Source organism: Chrysoperla carnea, chromosome 5 (assembly GCF_905475395.1).
Source record: "Chrysoperla carnea chromosome 5, inChrCarn1.1, whole genome shotgun sequence".
Taxonomy (NCBI): domain Eukaryota; kingdom Metazoa; phylum Arthropoda; class Insecta; order Neuroptera; family Chrysopidae; genus Chrysoperla; species Chrysoperla carnea.
The window spans coordinates 5,470,135-5,487,970 of record NC_058341.1 but is presented as its reverse complement, the minus strand read 5'-3'; the positions used below and the strand labels follow the sequence as shown (position 1 = coordinate 5,487,970).

The 17,836-nt window shown below is 28.7% G+C and overlaps 1 protein-coding gene across 7 annotated transcripts in view; it reads right to left on the bottom strand.

The window, feature by feature from the left end:
• The window catches only part of LOC123301551 (insulin receptor substrate 1), a 97,485-nt gene that overhangs the window by 15,671 nt on the left and 63,978 nt on the right, over nt 1-17,836 (bottom strand). For all 7 annotated transcript variants that reach the window (XM_044884339.1, XM_044884340.1, XM_044884342.1 and 4 more), the window contains exons 2-3: nt 5,378-5,571; nt 4,418-4,509 (exon numbers count right to left, since the gene is read on the bottom strand). In XM_044884339.1, coding sequence (XP_044740274.1) covers nt 4,418-4,509; nt 5,378-5,571 — 286 coding nt within the window. The remainder of the gene's footprint in view (nt 1-4,417; nt 4,510-5,377; nt 5,572-17,836) is intronic.

Here is a 17,836-nt window from a genome sequence, read left to right as displayed (position 1 = left end):
AAGAATATCAATAACTAGATCCTCCCACTCCAACCCGTTTCTTATTCCATATACATGAACGTATCTGAATTTTTACTCAAGGTTTACTCAGGGGAAAACGAAATCTTTGATCTAAAAAGAGGAAATCAGAAATGTTTGGTCTAAAAATTTCATAAATCCACAGTATCTCGAGAGGGTAGATATCTTCTCGATACACCTATGCGGGTAATATCAGGGGAAATCGTATTTTTGGTAGAGCACGGTCATTGGACATTTTTTTTTAAAGCAGAATACATAATCTTTATTATTGCACACTCTTGAATTATTCAACAAAACAAGGAAAAATGCCAAATAAATATAATTAATAATTATTCGGTCAATTAAAAAAATATTATTTCGTGAGTGAAATCAATTATTATTATCCAAATATTTTGTTTTAAAATACTCAAATCACCTCCATATATATAGAAGAAATATTTCAAGTTATGATGGTGACAAATTTAAACTGTGAGATAAATAATCGTCTCAGTTTGGAAAAGGCTTTAAGAAAAGGGGGACTCTAATGGAAAGTCTTGTTAGATATGTTTCAAGTGCGAGCTATGAGTTTTGTACCCGAAAAACCTAAAATAGTCGATGATCTTCAAAATCGATTCAGTTTGGAAAACTGAACATGACGTATAATTTTAACATATAAATAATTACTATGGAAATGAATGGTCAAATAAACCTGGGTCCACTCATTTCGAAAAGTGAAATGGTCAAATAATTAAGTAATTCAAAAGAACAAGGTCAACTCAAATATTTCAATTTTAATTAAAATATTTCCAAAAATTTATCCCAAAAAATGATAGCTCTCTAAGTATCCTTTTCATCTCATCTGATATCCTTGACCATCACTTTGATATTGATTTAAGAAGGAGTCTTATAAGTTTAAAGTGTTTATCTGTGCGTCTGTGTGTTTCTCAGTGACATCGCAGCCCCTAAACGGTCGAACCGACTTGATTGAGAACATTTTATAGCAAAGTTTCCAAAAATCAGTTTACAAGGAATAAATCGCATTTGTCGGGGGTTTTTTTTAACTTTGGTAAATTTCACTTGTTACAAACTACGCAGTTATACAGAGGAAGTATTTAAACAAAATATTTTGTTGCACAATAATTATTATTATTGCTAAAAAAAGTTATGTAGGTTTTAAGTACAGTAATGTTCACATCAAAAAAATTAAAATTAGTCTTTAGTAGTCTTTTATTATTATTATTATTTTTTTATGAACTTGAGAATACTCCAAAGGTAAAACTATTAAAGCTGTAGTAAAAAATTATTTTTTAGAAATCAAAATATTCAATTGCGTTTTTATTTTTAAACTTTTTTTTTTGTACATATTTAATAAGTAGTGTTTTTAAAGTAAATAATGATCAGGGTTGGATTTAATATTTTTAAGGACGTTCCTTAAAACAAGTGAAAACAAACAATTGACTAAAATAATTGTTGAAATACCATGCATAAATAGTGTTGATTACTATATAACATTGCACATACATATACCATTTATATAATACATACTATACAATTAATGCCTAATTTGCGCCCTCACGGGTAAACAGTGATGTTTACGAAAAAATGTTTTAAGCAAAAGTTGTTAATTTTTTTATAAGAAACATTTTTTACATTTAAACTTTTGTTCTATCTCTAACGGTTTACAAGATGGGTCATACGGGCCCAAGACCCAATTGACCTATGTTGCTCATTTATGAACTTAACCTCACTTTTTACGTCTTAAAAAAACTGATATTTCTTTTCGTTTTTGAGTAATCGTGATGACAGACGGACAGACGACAGACAGACAACCGGAAATGGACTAATTAGATGATTTTATAAACACCTATATCAAAATTTTGTACATAGCATCAATATTTTTAAGCGTTACAAACTTGGGATTAAACTTAGTATACCTTGGTATATGTCATATACATGGTATAAAAAGTTATCCATATGTAGCCAACTTAGCTAGACACCCTGTATATACGCCTTGTTGTTTTCCAACAAGAACGATAATAAAAGTTACAACCATTGAAGGATACAAGTTTAATTATCCAGAGAGGACCATTGGATACTGAATCCAGTCCTGATCATTTATATGATAGTTATTTGTTCATTAAGAGAGTATGAAATATAAAAATAAAAAAAAATACTATAAGAATGAAGTAATAGAAATTACAGTAATTTTTTTTAATCACAAGGTTAATTCACACACAAACAACTATGAGTTATTTATAGATTTTTACATTTATACTCTATGCCATTTATATCAAATAAATCAAACAACTTTTATTTTAATATTTTTATTTTTAAATTTTGTTTAAAATACGTCTAAATTCTGTCTAAAAAAACAAAAAACATTTAAATTGTTATACCATGTGTGTTTGTACCATCTAGGCACATACATATATGTAGTATGACAGAATACATCCGTTTAGTAATGAATCTAAGCGAGAGGCTAATGCATCTATGAAAAGTTGAGTTCCAGGATGGGATAGCTGCCCAACCATGTCCCTTTTTGGTACGCTCATGACTGTGGGAGCGATTTTATTTTTAAATAAAAAAATTATGGAATAGGAAATATTTTTTCGGGGTATTTTGAGGCGAATGTAAAAAAAACACGCTGTGTCCATGAGCATACCGAGGACTGAAAATCAGGGAGACCTCCCCCCACCGATCATGGAAAATACTATTGACTTTATGAAAATTTTGAGCCATTATTTATGATTTGTCCCTTTCTAAAGAAAAAATTCACGTTTTTCAAAAATAATGGACAAATTTTGAAATGAAATAGAGTATTATTGAAAATAAAAGTAATAATTGTTTATGCCAAAATATTATTGAATTGATTGACTATTTTTGAGCCAAAATTTTTTGATTTATTCCACCTTCTAGATCAAAAATTCCTGCCAAAGTTTTTATTCTCAATTGTAGTTGACAAATTTGGAAATCAAATAGACTATTATTTGAAATAAATATGTAATAAGTTTTTATGCCAAAATTCGACTAATTTTACGATTCGTCTCTATCTAGACCAAAATTTCCTACATTTCAGCTAATTAGCGCAAAGTTCTTTTGTAAAAAATGATTAGATCAATTTTTGAAATGAAATAGAGTATTTATTTGTGAAATAAAAGTAATAAAATGTGTGAGTATTGTAATAAAAATTCTTTTAAGGAAATTACATAATCATGAAAGAATGAATATGATTCAATAATATGTATAATAAAATATACTACATTCACAATGAATGAGACAGAGTAGCTAAGTCACTACTCACTACTCAGCCTAAGTAAGCAGAAGGCAGTTAGTTCTCCATAGTCACTACTCTTTAAGCAACTTTAATACCACCAAGTATTAAAAATTCTAACTAAAAGAACTACAACAACACATTATTATACACAATTAAAAACACTAGTAAACAACACATAGCTTAACTTAAGTAACTTAAACGTTCAAAAACATATTTACTGTGTGTTTGAAAAGTTACCAAACCAGATACAAATTTAAATTTTACATAACTATAAAATATGTATACATAGAGGACTTTTCTTTAATTTGAAGATCCCAACTCATACTTTGAAACATTTCTAGAAAATCAGAATATCATGGCCGTACATAATAAATGATCTATTTCACATTTTTTTAGTAAGCATTGGTGACCCTTCTCATTTTTTTTGGAACTTCACCCGAACTAAGTTGAAATTTTTTGAGTAAAAGTCTAACTATATAAAAAAATTTTGAACCTTTAAATCAAACATTGTTGTTATGGTCATACATCCTTAAGGGGATATGCAAGGATTGAATAATACCAAGGATTTCAATAAAACTTTATAAATACTTTTTTTGATTAACAAACTTTCCAAAAATGACAAAAATTCCAAGATCACCGGGCTTTTTATTCTTATTTTATCGTTCAAAGTTGGCTGATAAAATGATGAATCATATAAGGTTATCCTTTTCAATTGGATATTTCTGTATCAAAAAATCTAGAGAGTGTGATAAAAAAACTATCTAAAATATTTAGACAATCTTGTAGTTTATAAAAATTACCCTAAAAATATAAGGTTGACGATGATATAACAAATTTTAATTGAATTATGACTTCATCGAAGATCCATCATTTGACGAACAGAAACGACTATAGTTAGAATATTGATGATTGAAGAGCGATATATCAAATTTATAATCATCATTGTAAAGCTAAAAATAACACATCATTTGACTACAAAGCACATATTTGGTTAATATGTATGTACCGTGCAATAAACCAAAATTTGTTAACAATACTAGGTAGGTTTACAATGAATCACCTTAAGGTAATAGTGAACACACTTTTCAAACACACAGTAAAATAAATACCAAGATATAAGATATAAAGTAAAATATATATACTAACTGTAAGATAATGTCGCGCATATTACAAGCAATGACGGGATCTGTTGTGGCCATGTAAATATCGCCTTCACCCGTTACACTAGATCGGCCCACCTAAAAAAAAAAGAATATATAAAAAAAATGAGTAAATAAATAAATAAAAATAATAACAAATATTAATAATAATAACAGTTTAATTATTATTATTATAAATTATAAACATTTCATTTATAAAAATTGTTTTGTTTTTATTATTATTTTTTTTAATTTCTTCGTGTTTGTATTTTGCAATTAGACACAAATTCTTTCATTGAACTAGTAAATAAATTAAAAAATAGGTATGTATTTAAGTGAGGATTATAATTGGTTCTTTATCGAATATTTAAAAAAAAAAAACAGCAACAACAAGAAATTGTTACTTAATTTGTTTACCGACCTATTTAATTTGTTTTTGTAAAATAGAAAAATATTTTTTTAAAATTATGTAACGATAGCTTTATCGTTTTTAAAATACGTAAATATTTTAGCTACGTAGTTGTTTTAACTAGAGCTTAAAAAAGCTTAATGAGACATATCACCTTGAGATTTTTTTTTAACATAAAAAGGTAGGTACGTTTCAAGCTTTAGAAATTGATTCAAGAAATAGCACTACATATGAGACTTTGTTTGGGTAATATTTCAGAAACTAGGAATTCGATTATGAAATGAACGAGATTTTTGACAGTATCTGAAAAATTGATTGAATAACTTGCTCTGAATGAATTTGAAAGTTTCTGAGAAATTGATTGAATAAATTGCTCAGGTTTACGATTTGAATCATTATCTTAGAAAATCGCCTGAAGAATTTTTTGGGTCAATAATTACACTGGAAAATGAATTTCAACCAAAACAGAGAGGAAATTTTACATACTAACAAAATTTGGAACTTATGGAAAATTTTTTAATAAAATATTTGTACTAGAAGTGAAAAAAATCAACTTACTTCAATATACAGGAAATTGTTTGAAGCGCCACAACGTCGAATACCCATTAATGAAAATTCTAAAGTGTTCAACTTAGAATTACCATTCGGTACCAAACTTAATTTTTGATCCGTTAAACATAATCGATATGCTCCACGAATCTTACTTTGTGAACCCAAACCACGTTCCATTACTTCAACCGGCCATACATGTTCTGCAAGTAAAGAAAAAAACAAAAATTAGTTTCATTAAATTTTGTGGAAATTTCATGCACTTTTGAAAACAAAAGTAAAATTTTTATGGACCTTTCGAAGCGTTGCAAACTTGGGATTAAACTTAGTATTCGTTGTGTGCGTAGTCATGGTAGAGACAATAAAATCGATGCTAGCGCTTCCAGTGAAAAATTTTGGAGTTAAAGGACCCTGTCATGACTAATTTGCAATTCTTTACATGTTAATGTTATAGAAAATGTCAAATTAAAATTATTGAAAAACACTAATTAATTAAACTTAATACATTAATAAATTGTGAAAATAAGAAATCAAATTGCACAAATATTATTTTTCAAATGTAAATTATCATAATTATTTATTTAAATTTGTGAGATAATAATATAAAATTTTCGATGTAAGTCATAAATGCAATCCATACAATTATATACGCATCCATACAATTCTATAATTAAAGTAGTGTATCGTTACCATGGAAACGTCTCCAAAAAAACTCACGCACAGTGCGAATATCTTTGATATATATTTTATATAAAAATGGGACACAGTGTACATAATAAATGACGCAGTATAATGAATGGTGATGAATGGATCTGTTTATAACTAACATAAACATACATTAGATTACATTATAATACGTAGACGGATATCCATGGCTCTCGTACTAAAAATACTATAAAAGGAAGTGGCTTTGAGTAGGTTTTTGTTCACTATAGCCTGATAGTTTAATGTTGTTTATGTTATTTATTAGTTAATTTTAGCTCTTGATATTATTATTTATTCTCCATTCATAATATTAACAATAACTAGCACGACTCGTGAAGAAACGTCGCTCCCGTAGTTATCGTAACCCTGTACCCGTGGTTAAAAACAACAAATAATAAATTTCGTAGTAAATTGGTGAAAAAAAATCAAAAGTTCTTAAATTAAATTAATTAAAATTTAAGGCATTTTTGGTTTTCTCATGGATGCCGTTTTCAGAACTTGACCAAAATGAAATGGGACCACACGGTAAGCATCAGCTTTTAAATAGATAAAGAATCATCAAAATCGGTTCACCCATTCAAAAGTTCTGAGGTAACAAACATAAAAAAAAAGATACAGACGAATTGATAACCTCCTCCTTTTTTGTTTGAAGTCGGTTAATAAGCTTGAAAATAAGAAGTGAATCATGGAATTTGATAAAAGGAATAAGGAAGGTAAGGTTAGGACAGAAAAAAACTTGCTAGAGTAATAAATATATAAGATTTGTATAATACATTAATATAATAATCCAATGCGAGATAAATATGTGGGACTAACTAGTTATATCTGAGAGGAGTTTAGCAAGGAGTAAGGGGAGCAGGGATATAGAAGGGAGGGACACGGACGCGACAAATAACAATATTATTGTATAAACAGACCATGTAATAATACACTCTTAATCAAATAAAATCATTTTATATTAGCATTGATTTGTTATTCGCAACTTTTTAACTCCAGCGTATCTAAGATATTTAGAAATAAAAAAAATTAAATTATGCTTAATTATCAATCATCCTTTTTTACGTCTTTTGAGAAAAATTCATATCGATTCTCTGAACGGTTTAGAAGAAATTAACAATCAAAGACAATTTTCTTACCAAAAAAGGACACATTTCTCATCCAGAGAATTGTAATGAATTTTTCACAAAAGACCTATCTATACAAGGATGATTAATTGATAAACACAATTTTAAATTTTTGTTATCATTTTCGTTTCAACTCTTTCAAGATATTTTGATACCTTAAATTGAAAATGATACCAAAGTTTTGAAATTTAATTTATCATTGAATCATCTTTTTATATGCCTTTTCTGTAAAATTCATATCAATTTTCTGTACGGATTAAGAGAAATTAACTATCAAAGCTTTTACCAAAAAAAGTTTTTAATTTTTATGCATCGTTTTTAATTTTGATATGATTTTAAAGCTTAAAACTTTAATATTTATAAAAGTTTTTTTATGAAAATGGTAAAACATTTTTAAAAGCACTTATTGACTAAAAAACTAACAGTTATTACGATTTCCTCATAAGGGCTGTTAATTAATTTCTTGTAAATCGTACAGAGAATCAAATTTATACAGAAAGTGTATTAAATACTCATTAATTGACATATAAAATTTCAATTTTTTTGCAGCACTTCCGTTTTGGTATCGAAACACCTTAAAAAAATTCCCTGATTATCCCAAATTATTGAAATGCGATTTTCACGATTATCATGGTTACATAATTGTGTTAACTTTTTGGTATTTAAACAAAAAAAATAAAATCGAATATCTTTTATTAATATCAAATATTAAAAATGGATAAAAATTATACAAAAATATGAATTACCTTTAAAAAATATGGAATCAATTTTCTTTAAAGTTCTTTAATCGAATTTGGAACTAATTACAAATGAATAAGCATTTTTTTATATGTCATACTTCGTATATAACCTATTTTGTTTCAGATGTTGTCACAGACATATATTAATGATAGACATATACTAAATTATAGAGCGCTGTAATTTCAATTTTTTTTTTAAAGAAAAGTTTTTTAGTTTTTCATCTTACAAGTTACGATATTTCAAGACTTTCAACGATTTTTCTCTACAAATGTATGTAATGCCAGTAGAGATAATTTTATAATTTTTGTAGCCAAAATAGTTTCGACGAAGGTCGAATAATTCGAAAATATGTCACAATTTTTCATTGGGAAAATGATAAGTTTTATTTAAAAATAGATAAACTATCTTATAATGAATTATCCGTTCAATTTTTGTACACTATTTATGACAGGAGTATTTTTCAATTTGTAATAAATTCGTTCAATTTTTGTTGAATTCGAATATACTTGCACATATGGTAATGGCGTGGTACACTGGTACAAACAAATTACACAATTCTATTGCATTGGTCTAGAATCAGACGTAGTACTTGATTAATCATTTTAGAAAAACTGGAAATTACAGAGAATTTTAATAAATTTAATTCCGACATTGAGAATTAATTCTTACACAATGAGATTGTTGAATTAACATTTATTACGACTTCTCCATCATGGAAACCACTATGTACAAAGGGCTTGTTTTAAATAATGAATTTCTCGTAAACCGTACAAAGAATCGACTGAATTTATTCAGAAAACGTATTAAATAGTCATTAATTTACACTCAAAAGTTTTGGTATCACAAAAATAAAAAACTATTTCGTGAAGCTGTCAACTCTTACATTATGAAACACGACCTTGACAATAGTCGTTCTTAACCGCCATTCTGAAATGATTATCAAATATCATGTCTGATCCTAGACTATGATTATTATATGCCATTATAAAAGATGATTAAACGGATTATTATTATACCCTGAATATATGAAATGCATATCAAGGTATACCAATTTTAGTTCCAAGTTTGTAACGCTTAGAAATAGAAATATTGATGATACGAACAAAATTTTGGTTTTTGGTAGGTTAATTGGGTCATGTGTCCATGCGACCCGTCTTGTAAAACGTTAGAGATAGTAAAAAATTTAACAACTTTTGTTTGAAACATTTTTTCGTAACTTTCATTGTTTTCCCGTGAAGGAGCAAATTAGAACCAAATTTTTGTGTCGATTTTCTCCAAAACTACAAAATATTGATGAAAATTTGTAAGTAAAATTACAGTTAAGTTTTTAAAGACCGTCATAAATTTATTTGTTTCTTAAACTTCTATAATTTATTAAAAACTATCTACACGCCCGTTTCGCTGGGCTTAAAAAGAAAAAATCACCGCGTTATAGCCTCCACCTCCCTTGCATAACACTCGAAATAGGAGTGAAGATTATTTTACACAGGTAAAATATATGTACAGAATTCAATTTTTTTTTATATGTTATATTATCTTGATTCACTGAGTGTATCAGAACAGATGGCCATAAATTGTATATCGTTCAAAATTTTAGAGAAATCTTAAGGTTCAAAATGAAGCTCGTAGATGGCGTAATGAATTTGTTTTCTTGATAATTTATAGCTCACGTGTTAGTCTGATGTATGAGCTATATTATTGTATAGTTTCATCAAAATCCATTTACTAGTTTTTGCGTGAAAGCGTAACAAGCCCGCAAAAAACAAACAAACATCCTTACTTAATGCAAGCACTGACTTTCAACATTGTCTATACATGGTATTTCAACAATTAACTCAGTCAATTATTAATTTTCACTTGTTTAAATAAAAAAAACCATTTTGTTTGAGTTTCGACTGTAGCTGTATATAGTTGATTTTAAATTGATGTGACAGTGATTTTCAAACAAATAAAAAGTTTTAATAAAATTTATGAATGAATATTTTATTTTATATTGAAATAAAAAAAAATAAAAGCGTTGTAAACGGAAACTGATGACGTACGAGTGGGTGTTTTTAAAAGTAATAATAATAATAATATTACAAACAAAGATATTATCAAATACAGACACACATAAATATATATATATATATTTATTTATAATAGTTATGTTAGTTAGTTAGTTTGTTAGTCAGATAGATCTAGACAGACTTTGATAGTTTTGTTAGCTATTAGTTTTTATTATTATTGAGTCATTCTCATAGTCATCATAGTACAATTTATATTTAATGAAAATATATTTCTATTTACAATTTATATGTGGTACGTATTTAGATTTTAAATATATAGTCATGGACAAGGAAATCGTTTCAATAAATTAATCAAAATCGTCTAAGACCATGAAAGACGACGAATTGTCTAAGACCTATCGAAAGGCGACGCAAACCTTATGGGAAATGTGCCCCAGATGAATTGTCTAGGCATTTTATCCCTAGGCAAAGAAATAAAGCAATAAAAACGGGTCAACTGTCAACATTTTGTTATCAGTAAGACGGATCGTAATGCGGTTTTTGCATTTGATTTGTCAATCTACAAACTTTGAAAACCAGAGTGATGAGGGAGAAATGAAAAACTGGGAAAATTGAAAACTAAATATCGATGGAAATGACTTTACTTTTGTTATACGAGGGTTTTTGGGGCAGCTGAACCCGAATATACCAACAAAAATGGTCCCCGGGGTATCTAGTGCCCACGGCAGGCAATATACATCTCGCCTCTTGGAGTTTTATGAGAAAATGTTACATATTTCGTTGAAACTCGTTACCGGGGCTCGAATATCACTAACAAAATGGCCCCTAAGGTACCTGATGCCCAGGGTGGGCAGTATACACCTCGTTTCGAGTTTTACGAGAATATCTAACATATTTCGTCCTTGGACGTCCTCCCTTCGTTAGCTCTGGGCACCTCGAAGACAATTTAACTAAACGCCAATTCCCATAAAATGTTTGCGTGGTTCTTTTCAAATTAGAAAAATTGGTTGTTATTTGAGGGAAAAAAGTTTTCGAGATTATCCAGAAATTGAGAGAAATAAACGTGTTTTTATAAAAGAGTGTATATCCTTTTTATTTTTTACGATATATTTTTTTGTATAATACAAAAATATAGTCTGAAATAGAAAAACCTCTTTAAAAATGCACCATTTCATCAAAACACGGTAGTTATGTGGAAAAACAATTTTAAGCTGAGATCATTACGACTTTTTAACTCTTGAATAAAAAAACATTTTAAAATTTTCAAGTTTAAACTATAGTCATTTCCTTTTAGGATTATTCGAGGTACTTTTTTTTTACGAATTTTACTTCCCACAATATATTACATATAAAAAATATTAATTTGACTGCAACTAAATAATACATTTAATGGTCCAGTTTCATTGTCTAGGAGTGTAGTATTTGTTAAAAACTATCAATAAAATGTACAAAACAAATTTTTTATCTGTTATTTTGCGTTGTTTCCTTTTTTTGAAACAAATGTCCTCAATGCGTCAACACGTCATCCATTTAAAATTCACAATAGAATACTTAGGTATTAAATACCAGGTGGTTCAAAAAAAAAACAACAACAACTGTTGAGAACTTTCACTAATAAAATAAATAATTGAAAAAAAAAAAAATCAAAAACTCGATTGTGTTAAATAAAATCTGACAAGAAACAAGGCCAGTAGTTTACATAGCAACAGTCGGGCCCTATAGAACGAGGATGATTTAGTTTAGTGATGCCATTGACCGTTATCACCGAATAAACTTTTTGTTAAAAAGAGATGAGACAACAATCTTTGATTGCTTAATAACTTTTTCGTTTTTCTATCAATTTCCCTTTCAAATTCTGTCATAGTATCAAGTCTAGTTTGACATTTTTATGAGAAATATCGCAAATCCAACATCAGACAACTGCCGTATTTTTAATCCGAAAAATAGACTTCAAAAAAATTGATGAAATAATCATTGCTTGTCTAAACGGTTCAATTTTAGAGATCATTATGATGCGCAATTAATTTAGAGATGGACAGTTATTTTGTACCAACTGGTAACAAAAATACAATAATTTATGTAATGCGTAAATAAAATTGTGTATGTTTACGTTCTCAATCAGATCATGGTGGAATAATATTAGATCACCTGTCTACAACTCACTTATTTATAACATAAACAACAATAATAACAATAATACTTGGTGTAATGTAAATACATGAAAAATAAATCATCATTTATATATGGATTTACAATTGTAATCATGTAAAGTTGCTTTATTATCAACTAATTTTGTCTTTTTAAAGAATTTATCAATGATTTTAAACTTCAATTCTAACATCAATACATAGTATAAAACAAAGTCGCTTTCTCTGTCCCTATGTCCCTTTGTATGCTTAAATCTTTGAAACTACGCAACGGATTTTGATGCGGTTTTTTTTAATAGATAGAGTGATTCAAGAGGAAGGTTTTTATGTATAATACATCCATATTATAGTGGAGTAAGGGGTTGAAATAGGGGTTGAAAGGGATATGCTTCAAAAACTAAAGAAGTTGTGCATCGATTAAGCTCAAATATTGACACGATATACAACCAGCTTCAATGATATATTGTTTTTATCTACTTTTAACCTTCGGAGGGTAGAAAGGGGTAGCGAGAAAGTGGGAAGGAATTATCGAATATTTACAAATATACCAAAGTGGGGTATCAAATATAAGAGCATGACGTGTACATTACAAAACTGTTATCCCACGGAAGGAAATGTGGAGGGAGGGGTGCAAGTGGGGATGTTGCCCAGCAAAGCGGGTAGTTCACAGCTAGTTTTATATAAAAGATTTAAGGTATTTCGTTACCGATAAAATGAAAAAGACCCAACAAAATTTGTTAATTTTATTTATCAATTAATCATCTTTTTATAGATCTTTTGTGAAATTCGATTTTGTGTACGGTTTAGGAGAAATAAACAATCAAAGTCAGTTTTATTGTCTTTGTCAATTTTTGTATCAAAGCAAAGCAATATTGTGTTCTGAAAAATTGGACATTGGCACTCAATCAAAGTGTAAATATATTCCCAATCTATATAAATTGTCGATTAATTAATCATTTTTCAACTGCGTGTTAAAATTATTCTTACAGAAAATAATGAAATAACGTATTTTGTCTCTTGATTCTAAATGGAAATCAGACATAGATGCTGACGTCATTTGCGACAATGTATTTATGTAGTTTAATAATAATATGATATACCTACGCTTTAAAATGCACAAGCGTGTGTGGCATACACTCACGAACAACCAAACTGGGTCCTTAAATCATCATGTCCACTGTTCATTTAGATTTTTTTTAAGCTAGAATATCCGATGAGTAGGTTAGGTTAGGTTAGAGTGGTTGTCCTGGGGTGGGGCACACTTAGACCATACGGTCCGCGGTGATGCCGAAAAAGGGTTAGCTCATCTCCGGCCACTACTCCATGAACCATTTGAAGCTGTTTTAGATCGGAGAGGTCGTGAAAGAGAGGCTGGCTCAAGTAAGTCCATCTTCTCATGACAAGAGCTGGGCATTGACAGAGAAGATGAGACATTATCTCCACCTCCTCACCACTGTGAGACCTCCTGCAGTAGCCGTGATACACTGCCAGGCCCAGACATTTAGCATGCCTGCCTCCCAACCAGTGTCCTGTAATAGCCGCAACAACTTTCCCAATAGAGGCCCTTGATTGTACTCAGACCTTATCTGTCTTCTAGTATTACAATTACGTTCCTCCCATCATCTAAGATTGACCTTTTTTAAGATATCCTCTTTAAGGAGCAACTTGCGCAGTTCGCAAATTATTCGTTAAAGGGTTATTTCCAATTAAAATTTCAAAGAATCGATTTTTTTCCATTTCCGGATGTATATAAGTACATATATTTAAGTATATTCTCTGAAAATTTCAAGTTGATCCGAGAAATATTAACGAAAATAAACGTATAAAAAAAAATTAAGTGTAAAACGTTTTCAAAGTCGGCGAGCAAGATTTTTCCAAGTCCGATTGGTTCCGAATTTTTACGCAATTTTCATCGCTATATTCCCCAGATATTAATCGAAGGAATAAGAATTCTGAAAATTATTTTAGACCACTTTGAAATAAGAAATTTTTTGTTGTAAAAGCTATTTTGTTTAAAATCATAATTTTGACTATTGACCTTTGATTAATACCTACCTAAAACATTTCTAGATATTTTCATTTTAGATAATCCACGGTTTTTCTTTGCCTACAAGTGTATAATGTGATCGATGCCTACGCTTTAGAATTTGTAGCGCGTGTATAATCAATTTAGAGTAGAGTAGATTCACATATTTAGCTATATTGTATCATCATTAACTATACAGACTGTCTCTATCATTTTATAAACAAAATATATTTCGATTAAACATTTTAATTTTTAATAATAAATTATTGATTCATTTATTTGTTTATGTTTAAATATATTTAATTATAAAATATCTAAAATTTTAACATTTTTGTTTAATTGATTTATACATTGTATGTATTTATTATATCGAACGATTATCGATCACACTATTCACGTATGTGAAAAATTAAAAACATCGTAATTGAAATAATTGATGACACAATGTATATATGAAAAATATTCATAGTATATTAAGTTTAGTCCCAAGTTTGTAACGCTTAAAAATAATGATGCTAGAAAAAAAATTTTGTCATAGGTGTTCATAAAATCACCTAATTAGTCCATTTCCGGTTGTCCATCCGTCCGTCTGTGGACACGATAACTCAAAAACGAAAAAAGATATCGAGCTGAAATTTTTACAGCGTACTCAGGAAGTAAAAAGTGAGGTCAAGTTCGTAAATGAGCATCATAGGTCAATTGGGTCTTGGATCAGTAGGACCCATCTTGTAAACCGTTAGAGATAGAACAAAAGTTTAAATGTAAAAAATGTTTCTTATCAAAAATTAAACAACTTTTGTTTGAAACATTTTTTCGTAAACATCACTGTTTACCCGTGAGAGCGCCAATTGCGCGGAAATTTTAGAATATGTACTATACTTGATTATCAGTTATGTATGTGTCACATGTTTGTATGTGTAATGTGATAAAGAAATCAATACTGACTATGCATGGTATTTCAACAATTAACTCAGTCAATTGTTTGTTTTCCCTTGTTTCTTTTGAAGTCGAATTTTTCTTTTTGTTAAAACTTTTTTTGTCTTCGAAGATACAAGACTTTTCCTCTAACATCTTTTTATCAAATAAAAACCAATCAGACAGTTAAATGAACCAAAAAATAATGTCCTTGAAGACATAATAAAAAAGATATTTTATAAAACATTGTCAGACGTAAATTTTAAATTAAATTATTTATTTAAAAAAGAAAAAAGCTATGTGCTGGTATTAAAATTATAATAAATTATTTTCAATTAAATTTTGTAAAATTGATTTCAAATTACCTAATTATTAAAAATTCTTTTATGATGATTGAAAATTAATTTGTTAATTTATAGACAAAAAAAAAAAAAAAAAACATAATAATAAACAAGATTTCATTTTTGTTGTTGTTGCTTGTTGTTAATTCTGATATTTTATTGTATAATATTTAATTTTTGATAGACTAAAATATAATATATTTATTTTTTTTAAATTTATGTGCGGTATTATTTGTGAATTTTTATTTTTTTTTTACATGACTCATGTCACATTCGTGTGCAAATTGATTAAATAATTTGTTTAAATTCTGAAACGTTATAAAAAATTTGCTTATTAGATCATATTGCCACCCCAAAGTTTTGGGAAATCGGGAGAGAAACCACAAGGTCGGAAGATAGTGAAAGTAATCTAATTATATTATTTGTAATATACAAGGTATACTAAGTTTAGTCCCAAGTTTGGAACGCTTAAAAATATTGATGCTTTCAACAAAATTTTGGTATAGGTGTTCATAAAATTATCTAATTACTCCATTTCCGGTTGTCCGTCCGTCCGTCCATCTGTCTGTGAGCACGATAACTCAAAAACGAAAAAAGACATCAAGCTGAAATTTTTACAACGTACTCAGGACGTAAAAAGTGAGGTCGAGTTCGTAAATGAGCGACATAGGTCAATTGGGTCTTGACCTATGGGTCAGTAGGCCACATCTTGTAAATCGTTAGAGATAGAACAAAAGTTTAAATTTAAAAAATGTTCCTTATAAAAAAATAAACAACTTTTGTTTGAAACATTTTTTCGTAAACATCACTGTTTACCCGTGAGGGCGCAAATTAGGCGTAAATTGTATAGTATGTGCAATGTGATAGAGTAATCAACACTATTTATGCATGATATTTCAACAATTAACTTAGACAATTGTTTGTTTTCACTTGTTTTGTAAATAACTCTAAATTATAACCGTATGGTTATATAATCCGAATAAAAATCACATTTGAATACGTATAAATATGAAAGTAAATTTTTTGTTAAATATTAAACAAAAAAAAAAGTTTATTTACATAATTTTTGTGTATTTACATAAAAAATCAGATTTTCCAGACAAGCGAACAATAATACTGGTAGAGCAGACAGACTCACAAATAAAAAAAAATTTGTACCTTATGGGATGGATTTAACTTTAAATTAGCGTTTTTTTTTTTCCATTTTATTACACAAGTAAATTATTAAATTTATTCGCTGAATTTTTGATTAGTCTCTTCTAGATAAAGAAAAAACGTTTCAATAATGTTTTTTACTCAATTTCTACTAGGTTTCATCGTTGGAAAACTAATTTTTGAGATTCCATATGTGACTTACACTACATATTATGAATACTATTATGTTAGCCGTTTCAGTTTTAGGATAGTTTTATGGTTGATTCTAGATTTGTCTAGTTGTAGTTAAAAATGTGCTTATAAAACTTTACGATCAATGATTTATTTAAAAAAATACAAATGTGATTGATACTACATGCAAAAGGTCAGATCCAAGATTGTTTTTAAACTTCGAATGTCTTTCTCTATGCAGGTTTTATGATTTTAAATTGTATATCTTTTTCTATTGGACACTTGGCCAGAGCCACGCAATTCACTGAGGCCTCGTCGTTCTATTCTACAAGATTTTCGAAGTTTCTAGTCCCAAAAGTTTAAATTATATATTTCTTTTATTAACCCCCGAACCAAAAAAGCGATGTTATAAGTTTGAACATTAAGTGTGTGACTGTCTGTCTGTCTGTGGCATCGTAGTGCCTAAATGTAGAATGTTCTAAGCTATGTTTCAAGTGCGAGTTTAGGGTTCCGCACCCGGAAATACTTAAAAAATTGGAGATGTCATTTTCCAAAAAATATGATTCCATTGATTTCAATGGCGAATCAAAATTTCATTATAATTTGCCCCTAAAGAGGCCAATTAAAAAATGATCACCTTAAATACTCAAATACAATATGGTTAGTAAAATATATTCTTAAAACTTGTTTTTTTATTTTTTTTTAAATAAGTTGTCACAAAACACCTGCCATTTAGACGACAAAGCGTATCACAAATCAATATTTTATTTCACAAATAAAGACAAAAAAATACTTGAAAAATTAAAACTCATAACATACGCCCGGGGAAATTGTTAATTTTGATTTCGTATGGAAAATTTTTTTTGAGTTTAATAATGTAAGTTTGAGACCATAAAAAATTGATTCATTTTATTTGAGCAAGGATTTATCCTTGCACTTAATAATTATAGGCGGTTCTCATAGACTTAATTAAAGGAAACGAACCAGGCAAAGCGCAGAGCAGAAGATTTTGAAAGAGTGTATTAATTGAGAGTCCCGACAAATTTTTCGGGTACCGCTTGAAACATATCTAAGAACACTCTTGATTAAAATAACTTTTTCCTTAAAGCTTTCTCCAAATGAGCCGATCGAATT